Source organism: Excalfactoria chinensis, chromosome 11 (assembly GCF_039878825.1).
Source record: "Excalfactoria chinensis isolate bCotChi1 chromosome 11, bCotChi1.hap2, whole genome shotgun sequence".
Lineage (NCBI taxonomy): Eukaryota > Metazoa > Chordata > Aves > Galliformes > Phasianidae > Excalfactoria > Excalfactoria chinensis.
This window is the reverse complement of record NC_092835.1, coordinates 1,479,567-1,504,834: the sequence shown is the minus strand read 5'-3', so window position 1 is coordinate 1,504,834 and position 25,268 is coordinate 1,479,567. Positions and strand designations below refer to the sequence as shown.

At 49.1% G+C, this 25,268-nt stretch overlaps 1 protein-coding gene across 4 annotated transcripts in view; it reads left to right on the top strand.

The window, feature by feature from the left end:
* Nucleotides 1-25,268, top strand: part of ZC3H18 (zinc finger CCCH-type containing 18) — a 38,657-nt gene that overhangs the window by 8,921 nt on the left and 4,468 nt on the right. For 2 of the 4 annotated variants that reach the window (XM_072346814.1, XM_072346815.1), the window contains exons 5-17: nt 1,679-1,827; nt 2,134-2,226; nt 2,772-2,929; nt 4,153-4,185; nt 5,709-5,826; nt 7,220-7,512; nt 16,882-17,082; nt 18,095-18,220; nt 19,181-19,282; nt 20,743-20,886; nt 21,714-21,866; nt 23,939-24,099; nt 24,668-24,861. In XM_072346814.1, the coding sequence (XP_072202915.1) occupies nt 1,679-1,827; nt 2,134-2,226; nt 2,772-2,929; nt 4,153-4,185; nt 5,709-5,826; nt 7,220-7,512; nt 16,882-17,082; nt 18,095-18,220; nt 19,181-19,282; nt 20,743-20,886; nt 21,714-21,866; nt 23,939-24,099; nt 24,668-24,861 (1,925 nt within the window). The remainder of the gene's footprint in view (nt 1-1,678; nt 1,828-2,133; nt 2,227-2,771; nt 2,930-4,152; nt 4,186-5,708; nt 5,827-7,219; nt 7,513-16,881; nt 17,083-18,094; nt 18,221-19,180; nt 19,283-20,742; nt 20,887-21,713; nt 21,867-23,938; nt 24,100-24,667; nt 24,862-25,268) is intronic. The other 2 variants (XM_072346817.1, XM_072346818.1) reach the window with 2 other exon arrangements.

Genomic DNA, 25,268 nt, shown 5'->3' with positions numbered 1-25,268 from the left:
CCTTGATGTCTGCGCATTGACTGTGCTTTATTTACAATCATCGCTGAACAGTTGATTGGAATCTGAAATTAAAAGGAGGGTGGAGAGCAGGGTGGAGTCCTCCCTTGCATCAGCAGCACACGCAGCATAGGGACCTGCTTGGGGGTTTCCAGAGATGTGCCCATCACCCAGCACGTCTCCCTGGCTTCCTGCTGTGCCTGTGCTGAGCATGCTAGGGATGCCGATGGCACAGGGAAGTCCCTCTGCTTGTTCCTCAATCCTTTGCACAACACACGCCCCCGCTGGATGGAAATGTTTGCCTGAGTCAAAGTTCAGGCTGCGGGATCTCCTGCCCCAGGTGTTCTTTGACTTGGCACTGGTTCAGGTAGTGTTGACACTCTCTTTGCCTTTCCCCCCCTCAGGGCTTTGTTACCATCAGTGAGGTCAGGCACTGCTCACTTGGGACCTTGAGGACACCCAGATTTCAAGTCTTGCTGTGTCTGATAAGCACTCGTGCGGCTGCGCTGCTCCAATTGCATGAATGATGAGTTTGATGCTTTTCAAGGAAGGAGCTCGACGTGTGGCTGCTTTGCCACGTGCCCTTCAGGGGGGTGGTTCATTCCCCTTGACACCTCTGTATGAGGCAGTAGGGGCTGGTGGGGTGTCTCACAGACCCCTCCGGGCAGGCATTCAGCCGCGTGCTGAGGAAGGATGCTGCAGCCACAGCGTGCTTCTGCAAAGGGATTTGTGCTCTCATTATTTCTGACAGCACGACAGCATTTAGTGTTACCTCTGACTGTGATTAATCTGGGACTGATGAAGAGCATTTGCAGGGACCAAGTGCTTTCCTTTAGCCGGGTGCAGCATGGATTTCTGACACATTGCTGAGGCCAGGGAGGCTTCTTCCTTGGGCCACGTGCTGCTAGCAGCTCTGTTGCCTGTAAAATCAATGCTTTTAATGCCTGAGAGAACACAGAATTAGTGATGTCTCTGTGATGCGTTTCTCTGCAAAATCTGCAAGATGTCTGTTGCCTGATGCAGAGAGAACTGCCAGCAGGAAAGAAAATGGGCTGTTTTGAAGACGAGCTGAATTAAAATCAGGAATTGGCTTTGTATCCTGCTAGAGACCCCCTGAGCGCTGCCATCTCCTTGGGATGATGACTGAAGCTAACAAGCAAACTGCTGCAGGTTGCCGGCTGCCGCCCTCCTTAACAGTGTCTCCTTTCCTGCTTTGTGCTGGCAGGCACGTGGAGTCGGCTGCAGAGAGACATCTTTGATGTATGGTTGTGCCTCACCAGATTGCTGTTAATTCCGAATGCACTGTGATGTTTTCTTTGCTGTCAGGTTATAGTGGTTGTTTTCTGTGAAAGGTGAAGCTCTGAGTTGGAAGCATTTGTCTTTAATGTGGCTTGCAGAGCTCATGGGCTTATTACGGCGTTTGCTTAACGGTGTGTCTGCATCCATCACTCCCTTCTCCCTGGCATAACAAGGTTCTTGTACGTTGATCTCTTTGTGGCTGGAGTTTATCCTCCCTGGGATAGAATATGCAAGTAGGCAAAGCTCAGCAAACTGGGAGAGGAGGGTGGTCAGGTGTCTGGAGCAGCATTGTTCCTTGATGGGTTTCAAATGACAGTGGGGCTGAACAAGCAATACTGTTCAGGCGCACGTGAATCTAACAGAAGACCGTGTATTTCCACAGGTCATTGCACTTGGGGCATGAACTGTCGATTTATACACCCCGGGGTGAATGACAAAGGAAACTACTCCTTGATCTCCAAGCCTGAGCCCTTCTCCCCAAATGGTGCACCTCCCATCGGCCCTCACCCGCTGATGCCAGCCAACCCGTGGGTATGCACTCCTTTTGTGTGAATTCCTGGCTTCTGCATTCAGCTTCTGTCTCCTGCTCCAGGAGGAGCGAAGGTTCTGAGTTAGTGTTTTAGCAAAACTCTGTACGTTTACTGCATATATGATTCTGAAAAGGTGGTCTTGAAGTTGCTAGTAGAGGGGAATAATTTTCCACGTGTGTCCCACCGTATGCCCTGCTGATGCGTCTCCAGAGATTCTGAAGGTACTCCTGAGTAGCTATTCACAAAGGGATTGCTTGCTTAGAACTAATGTTGAATGTCTGTCTCCTTCTTCGTACCCTTCTGACAGGGAGGGCCGGTGGTTGATGAAATCTTACCTCCCCCTCCTCCGGATCCTCCAACAGAAAGTGCCTGGGAGAGAGGACTCCGGCATGCGAAGGAGGTGAGTGGCATCCACAAGTATGTTGGCTTTCTCCAGAACACACAGACGGGTTCCACTGGTAGCAGAATGCCAGCAGAGCTTTCTTTTGCAGCATGTCATGCGGGCTCTTTCTCAGAAGCCTTCCTTCTGCCTTTTAATTTATTAACTGCTGCCTCCTGCAATCACAGTTAATGTATAGGCAAGAGGAGCTGACATCCAGGTTTGTTTTTCTTATTAGCACGAGCCATGGGGGAGTTTGTGGCCCAGGGCAGTTTGGGGAAGCTGAAGTCATGTCCTCAACAAAGCAGCACTTTTCAAGCTGGTCATTTCCCTTTCTGTTTGTCTAGCACCTACAAGATCCTTGTGTTGATCAGCAGAACATGGGGTTTACATGCTTGGAATGCAGTACAGTAGCTGTTCTGAGCTGAAAATGCCATTGTGTGCACATTGCTGAGACTTGGGCAGAAGGAGGATGCTGGAGTTGAGGGGCACATTTCTCCCAAGCGAGGGACTGTTCTGTGCCTTCAGGAAGGTCTCTTCACAGAACTTCTGTTTTTTCCTCACAGGTATTAAAAAAGGCAACAATGAGGAAAGAACAGGAGCCTGACTTTGAAGAGAAGAGGTTCACTGTGACTATTGGAGAAGACGAACGTGAATTTGACAAGGAAAATGAGTTTTTCCGTGACTGGAATTACCGCATCACCAGAGATGTCCGAGATCCAGCGTAAGATGCAGTTTTGTTCTTGCCAAAAGACTGGGTGGGTGGAAGTGCAGTACAGTGTGGCAGCCCTCAGGTAGCTGGAATACCCAGCACCAGCTCGTTCTTCTGACTTCTTTTCCCTTTTTAATTCCAACCCATGAGAGGTTTAAACACCAAAACTGGGGTTGTGAAGTTGGAATATCCTCAGTATCCAAGAGCTTTGTAGCAGCAGCCACGCTGTCACAGCTCACTGAGTGTTTAATTGCAAGGTTATTGAGAAAGAAGGCTCCTAACAAACATCTTGACCAGTCCCTGGTGTAAGCTGCTCAGTAAGGCACTGTTCAGAAAGCAAACCTGGTAGCTGTGGGTGCATAGCGTGGGCAAAAAGAAGCATCCTGAATTTAAGTTGTAGGTGACTGCTGAAGAAGGTAAAACATAAAACATTAGCGACCTCAGACACCATCCTGTCATGACTGAGGGCAGGCAGGAGCTGGTGCAAGGGTACGTCAGTCTGCTCTGGGAGATGTGCATAGTGTAGTTCTGAAGCTAAAAAAGAGATCTGCAAAACGACATTTAAGAAAGAGGTTTGTGTTCTGTAATGATGTAGGTAAAGCCATGCTTTTTTTCATGTGCACGCATCCCCTGTTCCTACACATAGAGATTTTGGAGGTATTTCCACTCAGTTCTGCAAACTAATCCATCAGTTCCCCCTATTAATTCTTTCCCTTTGTAGAAATCAGCCTCTGTCTTCTGTTCCTCTAAGAAGGCATTCAGTTGTACCTGCGGCACTTTATCAGCAATACTCTGTGGGTTAATCATCCTTGTTTTATAACTGTACAGTTAAAGCATTTTCACTCAGCATCCTTCTATGCCACTGCCTCATTTATGTAAGAATTATTGTCTGTGCTTTCATACAGCCAAGCAAAAGGTTTGGTCTCACTTGTAGCCAACATTAAATAATAGCAAGAAAATGAATGGAATTTCTGAAAGTTAACAGTTTTTATGTAGGAGCAGCCTATGATGTTAAAATATGTAAGATATGTAGTGTGTGCAGGCAGAAGTTACCAAGTGCTTACTGCTGTATGCTGTAGAAACAGTGATTTCTCTCTCATGCACGGATGGACACCAGCAACTGAACCACTGATGGTTCAGCTGGAATGTTACTAAATGCTTTCAGGATTGTCTTGTGACATGTGGAGATGTCTAAATAGTTCATGAATCCCTTTCTCTTTTTTGAAAAACTATAGGGAGGTGGACATCAAAGAAAACATTAACTATGGGTAAGCAGGTCTTTGATTCCGGTACTGTTGCAACTGTAAGAAAATATTCCCCTTCTTTTCTCCATTGCACTTCTGAAAACTTCCGAGGCCACAGACAAGTGGCACACAGATGTGGCTGGCAGTTCATTGACTGAATGGATGTATTTTGGGGGTGATACAGATTATTCACCTGTAGTTATTTAAACACACAGCAGGGGTGCTTATTATGTGAATGAAATGACTATATATAGGTATAGGAAGGGAATGCGGAGATCTGGATTTGAGGCTGGGTTTAAAAGTGAAGAGCTTCCTTTTTGGTGTCAGCTTGAGATTTCTTCTATTCAAACACCTGGTGTCACCGAGTTTCTACTGCTACCTGGTTGGCATCAGCTCTTGGTAAAGGCTTGGGCAGCAGTATTGCAGGATTCCCTGGCATGCTTTCATTTGGCTTATCAGTTCAGGCAGAAAAGCAAAGATCTTAAACAGATTCAAAGTACTGGAAGAAAAAACAGGCAGCTTCTAGACTGGCAGGGGAGCGCTTCCATGGTAGCCTGGCTTAGGTTATTTGGCACTTCTTCAAATGCAAATTCCCCCTACTCAACAGCCAGAGTCCTGCTGTGGATGACCTGGAAGTTGGGAGCACTTGTTTATGATCCTAGTTCTGCCACACTGAATGCTCTGTGGCCCTGGAAGTTTCTTGTTTCCCGTACCCACCTCCCCATCTGTACCATGGATCTGATATTTGCACTCCAGGTGGCTGGCAGGGATTGGATGTCGTTGGATATGCAAATTAAAAACAACTAAAATTAGAGAATACTAACAGAAATCTCTAAGAAGCATTGGAGATTTAAGGAGGGTGGGATTTTAGATCCTTTTCCTCCTCAAAAGTAATTAAAGTATTTGGCAGTTGAGTAGCATGTCGTGTGCCCCCCCAGTCCACTTGTGTGCTCGGGGCTTTTCCACTGGAGGATATCAGCTGCAGTTGCAGTTCCCTTTGATGCATGGAGTATTCCAGGTGTAGGGACGCAGCACTGCTGTCTGCCTCCCAAGTTGAGCTGTTCAGCATCACTCTGTTCCCTATCCAGGCAGCACTGCTGTGCACCCATCACCTCTGGTGGCTGCAGAGCAGGAGGTGACAGCCTGCTGTGCTTGGGGTGTGCTCAAAAGAGCTGTGTGTGCAAACACAGAGGGTGCAGCCCTCGGTCAGTGAGGCAAAATGTGTTCTGTTACATTTGCATACATCTGAAATAGCTGTAAGAAGTGATTATTTATTACCACGCTGATTTGAAGGCTGAATTGGGTTAGTAGTGTCCTTTTCTGTGCTATCAAGAAAGTTTGGTGCTTTTCTCTGATAAGCTTCGTTTTAAAAAGGCAGTTTCTGTTTGGAATATGTGGGAAATAAAACCACTTTCTTCAGCCATAATCCACTGAACACATTTCTTCGTGTCAGTACACAGTGACTAAGAGCTGACCTAGGCTATGTAGTGTTTCTGTGTGGTGACAGAGCGGTATTTCCCTTTCTAACCTCCTGTTTTTCATTGTAGGCTTGATCCCTATGCAGATCCCTATTATGACTATGAAATAGAACGGTTCTGGCGTGGTGGGCAGTATGAGAATTTCAGGGTCCAGTACACAGACCCGGATCCATACCGTAACTACAGAGTAAGTAAGGCAGTACCTTTCCCACACGTTCCCTTTCAGTTCTCTTCCAGTATTTCTGCTGCTCGTCACGTTCCAGTGCAGCTGAACCAGGGTTTCTCTTGTATGTTGAAGATGCCAAATCTCACAGTAGTTAAATCCTCAGTTACCGTGCAGAACATGCTGTAGGTGATGGAGCTGGCAGCTCAGTGGCACCGCTGGGTGCAGCTTTCTGCTCTCCTAACCGAGGGTGCTTTCACTTCACGTGCCCTGGCTGCTCCCTCCAGCACGAGGCGGTTGTGCAATTGTTCTTGGAAATTTTGGAGAGGGGAGGGAGTTTCCAGGAAATAACGTAGCTGAGGGATGGTTTAGTTGTTAGTTATTGGGACAGATGGAAAGGATTAAATGCGGGCAGGCAGAGGCTCCAGCATGGCTGTCCTCTGCTGCTTTGAGTTGGGCAGGGGGAGCACCCTGCCTGCTGCCAAAAGCCCAGCCACTGTCAGTTGGTGTTGCACTGCTGCAAGGTGCAGAGCGCGATGGAAGCAAGGCTATACACCTTTCTCTGCTCATCCTTTTGTGAGCTGTTGTGCCTCAGGAGTGGTGTCTAAAAGAGTAACTCCTGCTCTCTGGGAAGCTTGGTGGTGGTTTTCATTGTGTTCATAAGAAAGTGGCTTTGCTTTGCTGCATGACCTCTTTTTCTTACAGAAGCATTGCAGAGATAGGAGCCTCGTCCTCGCTGTTGCTATATATCATGCACCAGCAGTTTTTGTGGTGCTTGTTTCTCGAGTTAATTAGCTTATTATAGACATTGTCATAATGAGCAAATACTGTAAACATCAATACATTCCCTTAATAGGTATAATAAGCAAAAGTAGTTTTTCACAGAATCACAGATCATAGAATGGCCTGGGTTGGAAGGGACCTCATGGATTGTGAAGCTCCAACCCCCTCCACAGGCAGGGCCACCAACCTCCGCATTGAATACCAGCCCAGGCTGCCCAGGGCCCCATCCAACCTGGCCTCAAACACCTCCAGGGATGGATGGGTCATCCACAGTCTCTCTGGGCAGCTGTTCCAGCACCTCACCACTCTCAGAGCACAGAACTTCCCCCTGACATCCAACCTACATCTTCCCTCTTTCAACTTCAAACCATTTCCCCTGGTCCTGCTGTTATCTGCCCTTTGAAAGAGTTGGCTCCCTTCCTGTTCATAGGCTTTTTGCTTGTTGCCTTTGAAAATTACAACTGTGATGAATGTGATGCAGTGCTTCTGTTCCTCCCTGCTCTGGATTTGTCTTGATACTTGGCTCTGATGTGGGAGGCTGTATGGGATGGAGTGCAGTCTGAGACTTGGAGACCTCCCCGTGTTAGTTGTTGCCATCCTGACACAGTGATTGCTCTTGTTCTTTTTTTTATAGGAAAGAGAGCGAGAACGGGAAAGGGAACGAGAAAACAGACAACGAGAGAGGGAACGAGAAAGGGAGAGGGAACGGGAGCGAGAGCGGCGTCAAAGGGAGCGGGAACGGGAACGCGAACGGGAGCGTGACAAGGAGCGACAGCGGAGGAAAGAAGAGTGGGAACGTGAGAGGGAACGGGTGAAGAGAGATGAGAAGGACAGGCAGCATCGGGACCGGGACAGAGACCGGGACAGGGACCGGGACCGGGACAAGGACAAAGATAAACCAAAGCCCCGGTCCCCGCTGCTACCAAGGTAAGTGTTGGCTTGATTTCACTCTTAGCATTCTAGCTGTGGGTCATGAATGGGTTTGTGCTGATCATACAGTGGCTTAGATTGGAAGGAATCTTACCTCCTATCCAGTTCCCACCCCTGCCATGGGCTGGGTGCCCCCTCACGAGGTGAGGCTGCTCACGGGCCCCGTCCCACCTGGCCCTGAGCACCTCCAAGTGGTGGGGCACCCACATCTCTCTGGTCAGCGGTGCCAGTGCCTCACATCTGGCCTTGTTCTGGACCCGCTCTTTGTTGTCTGCAACTGTAGTCGAGCTGTATTTTCAAGAGCAAGGCAACGCTTCACGTGAGCCTTGCTGGCCACTAAGTGGTGCTAAAACATCAGCTATGCAGCAGTCTGTGTAACCAGGCTCTGAAAGGAGCAGAGTGCCAGACCCATGGCCTGGAGGTACAGAGATGTTCAGCTGGAGTTTGAGGTGGAAGGCTGACTGAGCCCCCAACACTGAGAATCCTACAGATGGGAGTGACTCTGTGGCCTTGACCAGGGCCACAAATCAAAGCTTGGACATAAATCAAAGCTTGTTCGGGACTGTATTTACTTCATGAAGTAAAGCACCACGAAGAGGTTTGAAAAGCTGAGAGAATCACATGCCTTGAAATGAGTTTCTTCTAGTCAGTTCCTTCAGTACAATGACATATATACTGTGTATGAGGCATGTTTGTAAAGCACTTTGTAAATATAGAACTTATCTCACGAAAGTTCTAATGTTGCAACACCTTTTGGTTCAGAGTAAGGGAAATGTGTGATTTCCTGCTGTAAGACTCATTCAGGAAAACTAATCATCAGCATCAGAACCTTGGAAACCAGTGGCAGGTAGAGCTTTGTGATGGTGTGCTTAGAAACATCTGTGTGCACAAGTGTGTGTATGTGCATGTTGGGGCAGAAGAGGCATAGGGAAGCTGTGTTGCCCTGGACATACTGAAGCTTCTTCTTCTGGACAATGTATTTTGCTCCTCCTTGCTGGAGGAGAACATCATGAGCATAAGAAAGTGTTTTAATGCTAAAAAGGGGATAAGAAGGGCAGAGACAAGGTGCCACATGGATCTGTGTGCTTTCAGGTGAGAGAAGGGATGAAGTCTTGAATCTGATTCAGAGCTTTTGTTTGTATTGTTGGGTGGGAAAGCAGATTTTTTGCTGATGACCCTCTTTTTTTTCAAGAGGAAGTCTCAGTTTGAGAAGACTGGGACTGAGTCTTGTGGGTGCTTTGATGCAGTAAGTGTCAGAATGGTTATAGTAACAAGGGGAACTACATTTAATTGTAATCTTCACTTACAACCATAATTTGTGCACTTAATTACACATTTACTGTTGGTTTGTGCTCTCATTGGGTCAGTGATGGAGGAGATCTCGCTGTCCATGTGATGATGATGGCGAAAGCAGCATCAGCTGATTGGCATTGAGTCACCATGCCCATGATTGCCAATCTCCTTCCCTTGACACTTGTGCAGGGTCACAGGTAGGGCTTGGTGGAGGAGCTTTCGCTGCCAGCACTGCCCAGGGTATGCTGGGTAGGAGCAGTGGACATGTTGGCCAATCTTAGACCCATCTTGCCTCCTGCAACCATCCGTGTGAGCTGAGAGATGGGATTTATGGTGTTTGGGGTGTTACATGCTTTGTGGATACAGGTTTCCTGCTTCCCTTGTGTGCACCTCTGTCTCATAAGCATCACTTAGATGAGCTGTGGACTGCCTCTTGTAACCTCAAAGCAACCTTTTGGAGTTAAGTCTTCATTGGATAATAGAATAGCTTAGGTCAAAAGGGACCTTAAAGATCATCACATTCCCTTTGCTGTAGCCAGGCTGCCCTTCACCAGATCAGGCTGCCAGCGGGCCCCATCCAACGTGGCCTTGAGCATCTTCAGGGATGGGGCATCCCTAGCTCCGTGGGGCAGCCTGTGGTTCAGCCTCGCCACCCTCTGAGTAATGTCTTGGTAAATTGAAAGGAGTCCTGGATGTGCCTCTTTGCTTTCTGTGTTGTCTGCTGTTATTGCCAGAAGTGGATCACAGAGAACCTACAACTGTCAGCGCCCTCAGCCTGGTGCTGAAAGCAGGAGCAGATGTCTGCAGGCCAAGCAGAAAGCCAGGAGGGAGGCAGAGCGTGCAGGGCTTTCTTTCGGGCTTCCTGTGGCTGCCAACAAGGAGCATTTCAATCTCTTGGTGTTGAGTAGGCAGTAACTCAACTGATATTCCTTTGGAGAAGATACAGAATCACAGAATAGAATCATAGAACTGCTTGGATTGGAAGGGACCTTATAGATCAGCTTGGTAGAGTTCCCACCCACTAAACCAGGCACCAGACATCCCCCACATCCATGTGCTGCATACCCCAAAGCCCTTATCCCAGGGCGCAGCACCTCCATGCAGCATGGCTTTGTCCCACACAGCCATTGGATGGGCTTTACCTGGTGCCTGTTGGAGCAGCCTCACCTTTTCCCCACATCCCCTCCTTTGGGCTGGGTTGCAGAGGCTCCGTTTTTGGCACCTCGGCATCAAACAGTTCCCCAGTTTGTTTAATGTGTAAAAGGTTTGCGATTGGTTTACGTGTCCCGGGTAGCAGCACTCACCTGTGGCTCTATTTATAGCCTCTGTGCTTTCCCCATTCGCTAGAGCCCGGTTTTTGGCTTACCTGCCCCTCCCAGGTGCCCTCATCACCATGTGTGTGCAGAACGTGGAGTCCAAAGGGATGAAAGAGCTTGAAAAGCAAATGCCTGACACATGAAAACAAGTTCCCTTTCGATGGTACTGCAAACAGGAAACTTTAATCTGATCTCTAAACAACGCGCAGCAGTTGAGGCTGATAACAGCAGAGAACTGGAGGACTTCCTTGCATCGTGTTTGCTGCTGATGAGGAAGATTAGAATTCAACAGATGCACACTTAGAAACCCAGGAAGACTCGATGGCAAATGTTTCTATTTCAGCCTTTTGAGAAGAGGCTGCAGCACTTGGGCTTCCCATAGGATTGGCATACGAGGATCAGACCTTCTCAAAGGAATGTGTTGGTTGGTTGTGTTGTTTTTTTTTCCCCAAGCTTGAGATGAGCTTTCCAAGAAGTCGACGATCTGAGATTGCAGCAGCAGCAGTGAAATTGTTCCTCCTCCTCCTCCTCCCTCCTCAGGCATCGAACACTCAAACAAGCCGGTACACTTTGTGATCCATGGGAGGGATAACGTGGCTGTCTGGCCCTGTGCTCCCCATCTCCAGAACAAGTTCTGAGGCCTCAGGCTGTGCCTGGTTTTGCTGAGCACCAGATTTCAGCTTTGTGTCTACCTCTTGCCGGTGTCGTTCGCTGTTGTGCAAAGCATGTTGGAGTAGAGTTGGCATGAAAGATTGGATTTGACTTAGAGCAGGACAGGATGTTCCAACCTGAGCGCTGGATCCAGCCGTGGAGCTGCTGGCTTTCAGCTGCAACCCTGCACACAGAAATAGTAAGGTGTTTTAATCCTTCTATTGTTGCATAGGTCTTTATCCTGTCATCATCCCAGTGAATCTGATTGTTTCAGCAGGGCGTTAAGCAACGTACTTGCTGTCGTGGGACTTGTTAGTGTTTCTTTCCAAAGCACTGAGGAGTGTTAAGGCATAGGGCCCACTGGCCATGGCAGTGCCCTGAGGTCATGGTGCGTGGTGGTTCCTATAAGCAGGAAGGGAGAGGATATAATCCTGTGCTGTGGTCAGTGAGGCAGCCCTAAGGTTCTTTCCCACTCTGAGAAGTGTGGGGTTTTCCGTGCGCAGGGTGCTACAGGCTGTGCTTTGATGAACATTCAGGTTAAGGTGAGAAATTGGTCCTCCAATTCTCTAGGAGGTTCATCTCCATGTTGGGTAAGTTCAGCCTGGGCCCAAAACCTGCAGGACACCAGTGCAGATGGGGTGAGAAGGGTGCTTAGAGATATCTCTGGGTGCACACAGGAGATCCCGGCAGCTCCAAGTCCTCAGGAAGAGGTCACGTCCTGGTGAACTCATGTGCATTGCCCTCTGCTTAACAACAGAGCTCTGTGGAAGGAAGTTTGCCTTGGCTGGGTTAGAGGCTATCGATGGAGTGCACTTAAGCAGCCATTAAGAAAATAAAAATAACACCTGCGAGTGGGGATGCTAAATTGGAAAGCAATGTCAGAAAGGGCAGCACTTCTGTAGGGAGCCACAAATCCTTCAGGAAGCCCTTCCAGCAAGGAGAATTGTGCTTCTCCTTGCGTCTGCTGAGGTGATGGCAGCTGCTGGCTGTGGGACGCTGGCAGTGCTGCAGGCCCTGGGATGGAGGGCTGCGTTCCCTTTGCAGAGCTCTCTGGCATTCTTATTCAAGCTGGGTCACGTTGTTTCTGTAATAGGCCATTATGAGTCCCCGGGGTGCTCACATTAATGAGCAGGATACCCTGGAGTGTGAAATCAATGAGCGCAGGTTACCCAGGGCTTGCAAGTTAGAAAATGTTAGAGGGAGGCTGATTAGATAAAGGAGTGGCAAAAAGTAGGGAATGCAAATGGAGTGATTCATGAGTGTGTGTGTGTGAGAGAGAAAGAGAGAGATCACAGACTGACTGAGCTTGTTTCTTTGGAGGAATTCAGAGTCTTGAGGGTCGTTCTCATCTATCCTGGCAGCTGCTGGTGGTCTCCCTATAGCACCGGGTTTGCTCCTTGTTTCGAGTTCTGCTGGAAGCAGCTCTTCAAATCAGCTGTTGCTCAGGTAGATCACAGGGTTCTGAGGGGAAGGAGGTGCTCTTAGTAAGGATCCCCATCTCTTGGGGTACAAGAGCACTGGAACCAGGTTAGGCAACCTCTCTTTATTCTCCCGGTTCATCTGGGGAATGAATGAGAATAAAATCTCCAGACTCAAATCAGCAAATCTTGTCCAAGTTCTCTGCAGAGCGTTACCGTTGGCTGGAGCTTTGGTTGATCATCGTGTTTCCTGAGGTTGTGCCTCCATTTCTACAGCAAAAGGAGAAGGGTTTCGTAACAGCACCTCGATACGAAGGAGAACACGGAGTGACTCAGATGTGGATCTCAAGGCATGTGTTTTTCTTTGGCTTTTTGGAGTCAGAGCTACCAGATCGATCCCACACACAGGATTTTATTAAAGCATTGCAGAGATGGGAGCATTGCTCGCTGCATGTGGGTCCCTCTCGTTTCGGGCAGGCTCTCGAGGCGTCAAATGCTCGGCCCTGGGGGCAGATCCCATCGCAGATACGTTTATCTGCCCACTGGGATGATTTCATCCTGGAGGTTCAGATTGTATCTCCAGCTCTTTAATTTCAAAGCCTCTCCCCGTCGGGCTTTGAAGAAATCTTTTTATTATTATTATTTATTTATTTTTTAAGCAACTGATTACTGGGCTGGAGATGGAAACCTCTTGAGAAAAGCAAAACCTCTGCTAACACTCCTGCAACTCGATGAGTGCTGGCACTGCACAGGCTGGTTCCCATTGCTGAGTGACTTTTAGAACCTGGCAGCTTTCGTTAGCAGCACTGGGGATGAGTGACTTTCCTGTGCTGAGATGGGAGATGTGCCAGCCTTCACGTGCACGGCTGGAGCTGATTTTTGCTGAAGTTATAGAGGCCTTAACGAGCGCTGCGGCGTATGCCTGCAAACATTCCTCGAGTTCACTTCCTTTGGAAAATTCCACTGACACCAAAGGAAAACTTGTGCCGGCGACACAACCTTTGCTTTCCTGTTCGAAACGAAGCAGCTTGAAGCCGTCACCAGACTTTCCTCTTGGAGAAAATTGAGCTGGAAGTGGCGGCCAAAAGAGCAGCCCCGGAGCCAGGCTGACGTCACCATCACCGATAAGGTGTGCGTTACCCATAGTGTGCATTACCCATGGTGCTGGTGTCACTCGGGGAGGGAAGGAAGGAAGCACTTTTCCCTGGGAAGCTTATTTTCCGGCTGAGATTAGGAATGCTTTGGCGTTATTTGCATAGCACACGAGCAGGAAGACTGGGGGGCACCGACCTCCCCCATCCCCCCATCTGAATTCCTACTGAGGCTCGGTGGGAGCTGGGGCTGAGCTGTGCCGTGCTGTTACTTTTGTTCCTCCTTGTCTTGCCAAAGCCACATTCAGCTTCAGTTTTCCGCTTGAGGGCTGTCATTAAATTCCAGCCATGTGTGCATTAACATGTTCGTTCTGGGAAAGAAAGCGTTCAGTTATTTTAAGGTTAAAACAGGATGGTTAAAACATAGCTGCGCTCTGCCATGGCCACTCACACCCTGGTGACGCAGGATGCTGCTGCTCTGGGGTCTGCGAGGAAATAAAGCTGCTTTTGATTGGGCATCATCGGTCTGATTATGGAGTTAATGCTCAAAGGCACTCCAGAGTAGTTCCTGAAAACTGCAAGTGGGTGAAGAAGGAGAGCTGGATGTACAGAAGTGCTTTGGCAGCAGGCTTGCCTGCAGCTGGATGAGTGGTGGCCAAGGATGAGTGTGTGTAAATCGCAGGAGCTGACCTGGTTCACCACCCAAGCTCTTGTAAGCCTTGTGCAGCAGTTGTTCAGCCCCTCCGTGCAGCTTGGACTCACCAACCCAGTTCCAAATTGGGGCTTCATTCTCTTTGTTCCTCCCTCTTCAACCAAGGAGTTGACTCACAGAGAGCTCAGTCAAACACCAGAACCAGCACAGGATGGGAAGTGGAAATCACCCAGAGTGAAAGTACAGAGAGAGCCTACCCTAGGATGAGGCCTGTTAGAGCCCAGCAGCATGGCAACATGAGCAGCAATCACACTGGATGCCATTCCCTCGGCCAGCTCTGCTCGGAGCCCCACAGCTTCCCCTGCTTTCATCCACCTGCATCCACCTGCAACAGGACATGGCACCAACGTGCTGCCTGCTCATGGGCTGCCAGCCCTTGGTAGCCTCTGCAGTGAAACTTGTGCAGACTGTAATTGAGATGTTACTCCAAGGCGGATGGTGAGGATCATCTTGCCACTTGCTCAGGCTCACTTTCAATTGTGACCCCTGGATTCCACTGTAGGAGATGAGCCAAATGACATCGGGTAGCACTCCCTCGTGCTGAGTTGAACAAGTTCATGTGGTGATGGTGCACGTTGGGCACGCAAGTAACTCTTGAGGAAAGCCTTTGATAATGCCCTGACACGAGCATCATCTTTCTTTCTTGGCTATAGTGTGGTGACACATTTACTGCTGAGTCAAAAGCCAAAGCATACCCAGGAATGAGGCCTTCTGTTGTGGTTTTCCTGGGGAAGAAACCTCTCCTCCAGTAAGTGACCTCATCGAGGGAGAATTGCGTTAAACCGTCTAATAAGTGCAAGTAATGGGAATTGTTCTCATAGTCACCTTTGCTCCAAGCTCATACCCAAGGTCTAGAGTTAAGCACTGTGGAAAGGTTCTCAGCAGTTTTTTTTCCCAAGTCTTGAGATGGAAATTGTGACTCTCTGCCCACTTTGTGCCAGCAGAATGTTCCCCTTGCATCTCCCACTGCATGTCCCCAAGGGGAGGACATCAGAGTGAACACAGCTGCCCATGTTCAGTAGCATCCTCCCACGGTGTTCTCTTCCATTCTGTTGCCCTTTAACCTGCTGCTGGATACAAGGTGTGTAGGCTGAACCTTACCTCCTTTCTTCCTTCTTTGTGCTTTGTTGCTTTGAAGATACTGCAAAGGTTGGATAACCTCAGATCTGCTGGAACAAGGGCTCAGTCCTGGATACGGCCACTCAGTGTTATCACAGTATGAATAGTAGGTCGGGTCTATCCCAGCCCCGTGTTCAGAATCAAGGTTTTTCCCCCCTGATTAAACACTCAGATATAATTGCAGATGTAACATGGAAAAACCAGACCAGCCCACTGCAAATAACATGTTGAATAGCATATGGGAGAGCAATACGGGAAAGGATGGTTTGGCTCAACCGAGGTCCTGGTGAATCATACTGAGCCATGGCCTGCCTGGGACTCTTAGCAGGCAGTCAGCAGTTCTGTATGCTGGTACGTCATCCTCAGGAGCATCACCTGGTGAGGCCAGAATGAGATCTGTGGGGCTGGTGAACGTGAAAGAGTAATTTCTTCTTTTGTTGAATTCTATACGTACAGAGATAGGGGAGGGGCAAACTGTGCAGCTGGCGTAGTTAAAGCTGGGAAGATGGAGAGAGAATAGGATGCTGTTCTGCCCCTTGATGTCATCACGTACAAGCTGTGGAGTTTGGCAAGGGGTGAGAGGCTGTAGGAGTTGGGCTGTGTGCTGAGACAACTGGGGGTGCTACCAAACAAGGAGCTGGTGAGGCATCTGAGTGACTGGTGAAGCCTTCAAAGGGAAGAGCAGACTGCTGATGACGGGCTTTAATTATCCCGTGTCTGTTGGAAAAGTGTTGTGGCAAGAAACGCAATCCGTGGAATTATTAGAAAACTTGGAGGTTGCTTTTTTATCTCGAGAGGTAGAGGAAGTCGTGTGGGGAGTGGTTGCTTCACAGCAGTGTGACTAATAGGGTGGTACTGGCTGAGCCTGGAGATGGAAGGGCCTCCCCTCCCCAGTCCTCCAAGTGAGAGGGTTCATTATTTGGAGAAAAGGAATAAATACGTAATTATACAGGTAATTGGATGAGTGCAATAGGCTTCATTAACCTTTAAGCAAGTGTAAACTTTACTTAAAAGCTGACGAAGAAGGTTATGAGCAGGTAATTGACCGGTCACGTGTGTGGTGGAATAAGGGTGAGGGAAAAAACCCAGGTTAAATCATCCTCAGATAAAAAGATGTGATAAAGCCCGGGCCTGAAGAAACTCATTAGAGAACTATCTGGTGCAGATGCTGAGAAGTTAGGGCTGAATGCTTTTCAGAGGGCTGTGGAGGAGAATGGCAGCTCAGAGGAGCAAAGAAAGGGGTTAAACACAGCAAGAGCCCTTGAGGGGAAGAGGGTGCCCTGTCAAATTGTCAGTGTTATCAAGAACAGGAGAGCACGTGCTCAGCTGTGTTTATAAGCACCTAGAGAATAATACAGCGATAAACAGCCAGCTGTAAACTGCTTTCTGCTCAGCTGACGAGGTAACTGTCCCCTTTGTGAAGGTAAAAGCACACCGGTGTGTCTTGGCTGGGGTGAGGCTGCTGACAGCCCCACGTGATGCTCCCATAAGGGAGCTGTGGGAGAGGAACTCGGGCTGAATCTCTTCTCCTAGTGCCTGCTGGCTGTTTGGCTTAGTTGGCTGTGCTGAGGACACGGCACAGATGCACACTCTGTCCATTCTCAGTCCATGTCTGGCTGGTATCCTCATTGCAGTGGGGGCCGTGTGTCCTGTGGTGGAGATTTAGAGCTTGTACCAGTGTGTAGGATGAGTTTCTGGACCTACGTTTCTATTGGCCGTGTGATATTAAAAAGATCCCAGGGATTTCACTCCTCTTTGTTTTCCAGCCGTCAGCCTGAGCCACCAAAGAAGGAGAAGGAGGCTTCGGCCATCGCCACTGCTCAGTCAAAGAGGGCAGATGAATGGAAGGACCCCTGGCGCCGATCTAAGTCCCCCAAAAAGAAACTGGGCTTGTCTGTCTCTCCCAGCCGTGCCCGTAGGCGCCGGAAAACCTCTGCTTCTTCAGCTTCTGCTTCTGGCTCTTCAAGGTAAGGGAAGAGCGTGTCGCATCCAAGCTTTGGCAGCGTTCCTTCACACCGGGGAGTGTGGTGTGCCTCTCTCATTAGCAGAATGGAGGTGTTTGGGGAAGCAGTTCAAGGCTTGCAGCTCCATAACTGCTATGGACGCTGATGTATAGGAGGAGTGAGGTGGAAGGCAGAGGTGAGAGGCTGTAGGAGTCACGTAGCCTTGGGTGCTGTAAAGAGCTGTGGTGTATTGAGGGCTAAGCAGCAGTGTGGCCTTGGGGGAAAAATAACACTGTAGGGATGCTGTCCAGGGTGAAAGCTGACTTGTAGTGCAGAAGGAGCTGGAAGCTGTAGGAGTTGGTGCCTCTTCACTCAAGGAGTGCTAGAGAGATGAGGAAAAGCATGCTGCTACCTGGGGAAAAACTGGGTTCGTGGAGGCTTGACAGGAGGCCTAGAGAGGTGCAGAGATGCTCAGAAACCAGAGCAGGGGAGATGAAGTTCACTTCTCAGAAAGAAATAAAACAAACGCCCTGAATCTAGAAGAGCTGAGGCATAAGCTGGATCCATTTCCTTTAAATGCTTGAATTTGAAGCTCCTGCAAAGAGGGAAAACATATATCAGAGGAGAATGAGGAACACAGCGAGTAAGATACAGATCTATGAACCAAAGCCCTCCTGAACCAGATAGATTTATTTTTCCATTGGAATTGCTGCACTGTTGGTTTTTCTGTTTTCTCCTATGTGTGCGACCCAACCTAATGGGGGGGATTGCCTGGTAAAGTGGTGTGCTAGGAGTTCTCAAAAAGGGATGGTAAGTCATTGGGTAAAGGAAAGGGAAGCCTGTCTGGGGGGAGTAGAAGCAATAGAGTCGTGCCTTAGAGAAAAGCTGGGATGGGGGCTGAGGAAAGACTGCAGAACTGGAAGGCCCTCCAGGAGAGGGTGGGTGTTTTTGGAGCAGTGTTTGAAACCGTGGAAGGAATGTACCTTGGTCCCTCAGGACTTTTTAAGAGGCACTGAATGAAATGCTTTTCTTGCAGGTCCTCTTCTCGGTCGTCCACCTATTCTGGTTCAGGCTCCTCGCGATCTCGTTCCCGATCATCCTCTTACAGCTCTTACTCTAGCCGCTCTTCAAGACACAGCTCTTTCTCAGGCAGCAGGTCCAGGTAATGGGTTAGAAAGGAATTGTATCCTGTTTCCCCAAACGCTTTCTCACTGCTTCTTTTGGTGCTACTTAAAAGCAAATAGCCAATTCCTGAAATAAAGTGTTGGATCCGCTCCTGAGTGAGGGAAACATGAGAGACTGTGAGGCAGCTTGCTGCTTCAGTTGTGGAACGAAGCAGATGTGTCAGCCACCCCCTCTTCTCCCCTGTGCTCCCACCCACGTGTGCCCTGCTGCTGTGCCTGGGCTGTTTCCCATGCTTGTGGTAACCAGGCAGTTGTAGGAGCCTGGCTGAGATTAACGTTTCCATCATTTGCATTTTACGATTTGGAAGTTGTTGGCATCTCTTTTCTATCGCTGCACTGGGATTTATATTTAAAGAGGCAAATCACGTTTCTTTAATAAAGCAGCCCATGCAGTTTTGTCTTGTGATAGTCCTGACACTTCAAAGTAACAATCCTGTGTCCCGTACTAATTAAACACGGGCATGTTTATAGTTCTGCCACTTCCTTACCCCTGCAGACAGTTTCCCAAATCTGGAATGTGCATAGTGGGAGAACTGGCTCCCTAGATAGGCACCACTTCAGACCTGAAACTGCACCAAGCCTCAGTGAATTGTTTAGCTGATGGCAGAGCGTGGCTTCATTTAGAAAGGGGATTTCTCCTAGGAGAGATTCCAGCCACCAGCACATGCATCTTTCTAGCAGAGCAAGCTGACATTCCCCAGCCACCCCATTCCAGCCTCTGTTCCCCATGTGACAATGCCAAGCATTCAGGACACTTAGATTAGCATTCCTCTCTCTGAAGGTGGGAGAGTGAGGAACACTCTAAATGAGAGTAGCAAAGGTTCTTCAGAAAGCAAGTCACCGAGGCATCTCAAGCACTGAGCTGCAAGGAGGGCACTTCCAGTCTTGCCAGTAAGGAGAATCACCGAGTGACAACATCTGGTCTTCTTCCTTTCCAGGTCACGGTCCTTCTCATCATCACCCTCTCCTTCCCCAACACCATCTCCACACAAGCCACTCATGAAGGCTAAAGGGGACTTGTTACCACCTGCTGGTAAAGGGTAAGGCTTTGTATCCCTTTTGATAACACAGAACGGCTTCCAAACAGCAGCCGAGCTCCTGACCCGAATCAGACCCTTCTGACCTTCTTGACAGCTTAAGGAAGAAATGGAAGATGCAAAGCTTGACTTGCCTTGAGTTGTGTTTAGCTTTGCATGGCCGATTAAATGGCAGCGCTTTCACATCTTAAATTCAAGTTAAACTCTACAGGTATCCTTGAGCATTGTATGTATACATGAGGGTTGAAACGCATACGTGATTTGCTATTTAAATACCGTGTGTGTACAGAATGCTTACACAGGAGCTCTGCAAAAGCCCAATTCATTCATCTACTGTAGTTTTAGTTAATGCTCATCGTTAGAATAACAAAATAGTCCAGACTCACCTGCTTTTAATATTGGTGATGAAGTGAAGCAGTGTTGTGGCTCTGGGACTGTTTGTTGGGCAGGCTATGAATACATGAACTCTGTTTTTGTGTAGTTTCTGTACGCTGCTCTTTTGGATGCTTGAAATTGCTGTTTCACAAACTGCTGTCGTGCAGAGTAAGTTACGGATAGGTTGGAGGGTGTCACAACACTGCAGTGATGTCACCTCTGCTAAGGTGACCTGCAAACCAATTACATCATGGGAATCCCCCTGAATCCTCCAGCGTATGGGGCAGTGCCCTTTGCCACACTTCTCGTACCTCCTCAACCTGCTTCATTTATTTACTTATTTATTCTCAACTCAGAGGGCTCAGCCCTTTAAGGGCACATTCTCTGCCTGCAGCCACGTCTTTTTACCTTTCCAATATACGTTGCAGTGCTGGTTTGGTAACAGGTGACACCGGGCAGCAAACTGAACTAGCAGGGGGATCGGTTTGGCTGGGTAACATTGCACGCACTTAATCCCATGTTCTGCAGGGAATGAATTCAGATATTCTTAAACACAAAGGAATGAGCAGTCTCTATTTTAGTATGCAGGCAGCTGCCTCCTCCCCACTTAATAGCAGGTGTGACTGCGCTGCTGGGGATGCTGAGCAGCACCCAGCTAGTAGAGCAGAGGTTGGAATGCTCTGAGCGGTGCCAAAGGGATCCTCATCTCACACGCTGGGTGATGGATAAAGTGACAAAAGCCGTGCACAGCAGTGCAAGGCGTTGCCATCAAGTATTCTGCAAGGTAGAGGAGCACAGACTTGGATAGGAGACAGCAGTGATTCTGCACAGTCTGCTTCAGTACTTGATGGGCAAGTGGAAAACATCTCCCAAATCCGCTGCTGTATGGGGCAGCCTGTCTCTGAGGAGGTGACTTGATGGAGAGTAGAGGAACCAGATCCCATTCAGAGGATCTGTATTGTTTGAGAGCAGCTTGGTGAGATGAGTTTGCTTTCTGCAATGGTTGTACAGCAGCAATTATCAGTGCTCTTAGAAAACGCCTGTGTTCCGTACCTTCAGAGTCTGATCATAACAATTCTATCTTACAGTGAAAAATCAGTGAAGAAACTAGCTGCCCTTCCAGTCCCTCAGCCGCTCGCTAAGATTACAGCAGCTGCACCAGAGCCAGCCAAGCCAGGGGATAATAGGGAGGCAAGAAGGAAGGAACGTCAGACCAGAACTCCACCCAGGAGGTAAGAAAGCTGTGGGGTGGAGTGAGGTTTGATCTGCTGGAAGATAGAGCAAGTCCTGAGCTTGTCTCTGAAGTACCTGTTATGAAGACTCCTTGATATTGATGGAGAAATCTGTTTCCTGGGGTGGGAAGGAAACAGGAAGATAGAGCTGGTCCATCGGCATCCGGCAGTGCTATGTCCTCTGAGCACAGGTCTCTTTTCTGCTCCCAGCTTCATCTTGTGAAGACATCTGAATGTCTCAGAGGGCTTGTTCTGTCTGTCCTCTGATTGTTTTTGTTGTCTTCTGCTCTTCCCTTTGCATTTGAAATGAGAGAAGCTTCTGATAGCGTTCAAACAAGGAGTGCTCGTCTCTATGTAAATATTCTAATCAGGCTCAATCTATTCCACATTTTAAAGTGTTATGGAAGAAATGCAGGTAGCATTGCCTGTTCTTGGAGTGACACCAGGTCAGCTGAACAGAGCTGAAACTCTTTGAGCATCCTTTCTGTGCTGTATGTTTTGAATCCCAGTGCAATCCCTGTGTGCTCTGGCAATGGAGGTTTGGTGGGCAGGAAGCAGAGTTCAGCCTGCTGTCCCTGCAGCTTTAGCTCATCTGGCTTTGACAAGCATAATTCAGTCTCGCATAAAGTCTCTACTGTTCATAAGAGAGATGGAGGGAAAACAATGCCGAGAAGAGCATCCAAACCAGTTCTGTTTGCAAAGCACCATTCTTTAACGCGATACAGAAGAGCAGCGTGTCAGCACCGTGCTGCAGCTGTCCCTGGGCAGTGTCCTGCAGCCCCGTGTCACTGGGTGCACTGAGCAAAGTGTTGCTGGCTGTGTTGCAGGCGGACCATCAGCGGCAGCATCAGCGGCAGCGCCAGCAGCTACAGCGGCTCCAGCTCCCGGTCCAGATCTCTGTCTCGGTCCCTCTCCAGATCTCATTCCAGATCGTCGTCTGCCTCAGCCTCCCACTCCCCATCTGGATCCAGGAAATCCAGGTATAAACCTCATGGCCTTCCATAACGGCACATTGTAACTGTTTGTTGGTGTCTGTGCTTTCTTGCAATGCAGGCTCTTTCTAGGTTTCAGTGTCAGCAGCTGCAGGCAAGTAGGATGTGTTCCTGCTTGTTCCTTCTTGCTGTGGACGTGTCCCTTCTTGTGGCATTACAAATCCAGAGTCCTGAATCACGGTGGAGGCCTTGCAGCTTCATCAAAGAAATAATTTGTCGTGTGCTGAACTGTCCATGTTTACCTAAAGCATCACTAAAGCTGTTTCTCCTGACGTCCAGGTCTTAGATTAACATTTTGTCTTGCTGTGGGAAAGAGAAAACAAAACAAAACCAAGAACCGAACCACCCCATGTAGTTATTTATTTCCAGGGTACCAGTTTTGGTCTGCGGAGCTTTGCAATTCTAAACCTCTGTTGTTCTCTCCAGTTAGTGGATGTCCTTAGGGAAGATGCAGGGCCCGGCAGGAGGATGGGTCTGAAAACACCTAAAAGGCTCCACTGATGATATTTTTGCTTTGCTGGTGAAGTTGCATGACCAGTTCCCTTTGCATTTAGCCCCGAGTGACTAGTTCAGAGGCTGTTAGTCTGTGCGATCTGTAAACAGCTAACTCCCTCCAGTAACAAGATCAACCTCTTTCACGTCCTTCCTTCATCCATCTGGCATCTGTTGTACGCAGGAATCCCTGAAACTTCAGAGACAGCCTTGAAACGTGAAGCTTCCCAGTAAGGAAGTACATACAGCTAGACCTGCCTAAAGCCAGTGGATAAAATAGGATTTGGCTCAGCCCAGCATTAACTCTGAGCTCTGTGAAACTCCCAGCTTCAATATCCGCATTATTTTACGGAAATGCAGGCTTGTTTACGACGTGCTTGTCGCCTTCATCAGATCAGGCAGGGCTGATGCAAGGAGTTCAGAGAGCGCTCAACGTGCTTGCCCTGCACTGCCCTGCTGCACGAGGGCTTGAGAGGAAATGGGTGCAAAACTTCAGTGCGGGTGTTGCTCGTGTGGCACCGGGCTGCACTTGTTGCTTTTGCAGGCGTGTAGACAAGGAGGAAACCTGTGGGAAATAGGCTGTACACAAGCCAAGTTTGCTGTCACAGCCGGGTAACCAGCAGCTTTCCCAAAGGAAACTGTGGCTCATCCAGTCGCTGTTGTGCCTTCAGCAAACCCTTCTCCCAGAGCTCAGCCCTGGCACGGATACCCATGGGTAGCGACTTTGCAGCTTGTTGCAGGGCACGTCTGCGTTGTGGCTGCTGCAGGCTGTGTGGTTGTGCACAGCCCAGCTTTCAGTGAGTGAGCTGAGTCTTGCCTGCAGAACCTGCTGGAGAGGCTGCATAAATATTCATGGGGTTAGCATACAGCTGGTCCTGCCTGGCAGTGGCTGTGTGTGTGAGCCAGCTCCTGCTTGGCTGGGATTTGGGCACGGCTGTGCTGGAGACTTGCCCCTGCAGGGGAGTCCACTTGCGCATATAGCCCTGTATGACGTGTTCTTAAGTAGAAAGTCTTTCTCAAACAAATAGGACTGTCTGACACTTGTTGTGAATCCACTAGCAGATAGCCATCTTACACTCTTCCTTCCCTGTCATTACCGCTCCTGACAGCATATGCATCCTCAGAGCAAGCAGCTGGGCTCTCCTGTACCCTGGGGAGATGTGGGCAGTAGGGCTAGAGTTGTTCAAAGACTCCATGAATAAATGTGTGCCAAGCAACAAAAACACTGCCGGGAAACTCTTGACAACCTGAGCCACAGTGCTGACATGTACATGGAAGCACACACCCTGCTTTCACTTTTTGCTTCTTGGAATAACAGTGACCTGTTGAAGTTTCTTGCCTTAATCCTGTTTATAAATAAACAGCACTTTCCAGACTCCCATCTTAACACACTCTAGATTTTCACATTGCCAGCACCCTGGGAGCCTTTGTCCTTTTGCTGGATACAGCCTGCCCTTGGAGCTGACACCCCAGCCGCTCTGTTTGGGGAATTAAAACAAAGACATCAGTCTTATTGCTGCCTTCTTTTGTTGCGTTCCTGACTGTAATGGCTTGTTGGCTTTTTCCAGGTCCCTGAGTGTGAGCAGCGTTTCCTCCGTCTCCAGTGCCTCCTCCAGCAGCAGCTCTGTGCGCAGCGCCGACTCAGAAGACATGTATGCAGACCTGGCCAGCCCTGTCTCCTCGGCCAGCTCCCGATCCCCAACCCCTGCACAGCAGAAGAAAGGTAGAGGTACCTGGTTTGCCTTTTTATTTTCTTTCTTTCTTCTCCAAGGGGTAAAGAAATGGAGAGATGTGCAACCAGCTTGGTGATGCTTTAGGCCTCTGGAATATGGTTGAGCAGCTCACGGGGACTTGGGGTGGATTAGGGGAGTCCAGAGGCTTCCCCTGAGGCAGGTGGGACTGTGGAAAGGGAAGATGTGGAGCTTTCCTCTGTGTAGCTGCGGCTCTAAAGCTGCTTTCTCATGCTCAAGCTTTCTGCTTGACCTTCCCTCTCCTCGTTTTGTTCCTTTTCACCTCTGCAAGCTGATGCCCAATCTTTTGGCTGGATCCAATATCATGTTGCACGTCCTCTGTTCTTTTTAGGCAGCAGCAGAGGTAGCAGCATGAGCCTTTTGTTCTTTATGTTAAGCATCCTCTCAGCTGAAGTTACTGTTTCCTAGATGTTTTTACTTTGGGGCCACATGCAGTGCTAACCGTGTGGGCATTTTCAGTCTGTGATGGAGCAGCATCCTTCCAAAGGGAGGGTAGGAGAAAGGAATTGGTGACAAGCCGCTCTATCTGCACTTTGCTTTCAACAGGAAAGTCGAAAAAAGAAGATAGTGCTAAAGAGGAAAAACGGAAACGGGACGTGCCTGCTCAGCTGAAATCAGCCAAGCCCACCCAGGGGGGCAAATCCCAGCAGCTTCTCCAGGCCCAGCAGCCAACAGCTCCCCAGTCCCAGCAGGGGGGCTTCAGTGCTCACAAAGAGATCAAACTGACGCTCTTGAATAAGGTGAGAGGAGGGGTGGCTGCAGTTCCCTGCACTCAGGGGTCTGAGGAGTGGATGGGATGGGATGGGACCGGCTGTGGGCTGGTAGAAGGGAGCTCCGGACCCGGTGCTGTCAGGATGAGCTCAGCAGGCAGCTCTGCAGCTGGGATTGGCGAGGCTGCAGACAGAACCAGTCTGGCAGCACACACCCTGCGGTGGCTGGAGCTCGGGACCGTGTTGGCGGCTCCCCTGGGGCACATTCCTGCTGCAGCTTCAAGGGTTGTTCCCTGCTTTCTCGAAGGCTGCAGACGAAGGCCTCACATGTGCTCGGACCTTGCCCACTGAAGTCATGCTCGCAGTGAGCTGCCCTCCTGCTGGCCCGCTCCAGAGCCAACTGCTGGCAAGTCCTGAACTGAGGCAGGAAGGTAAAA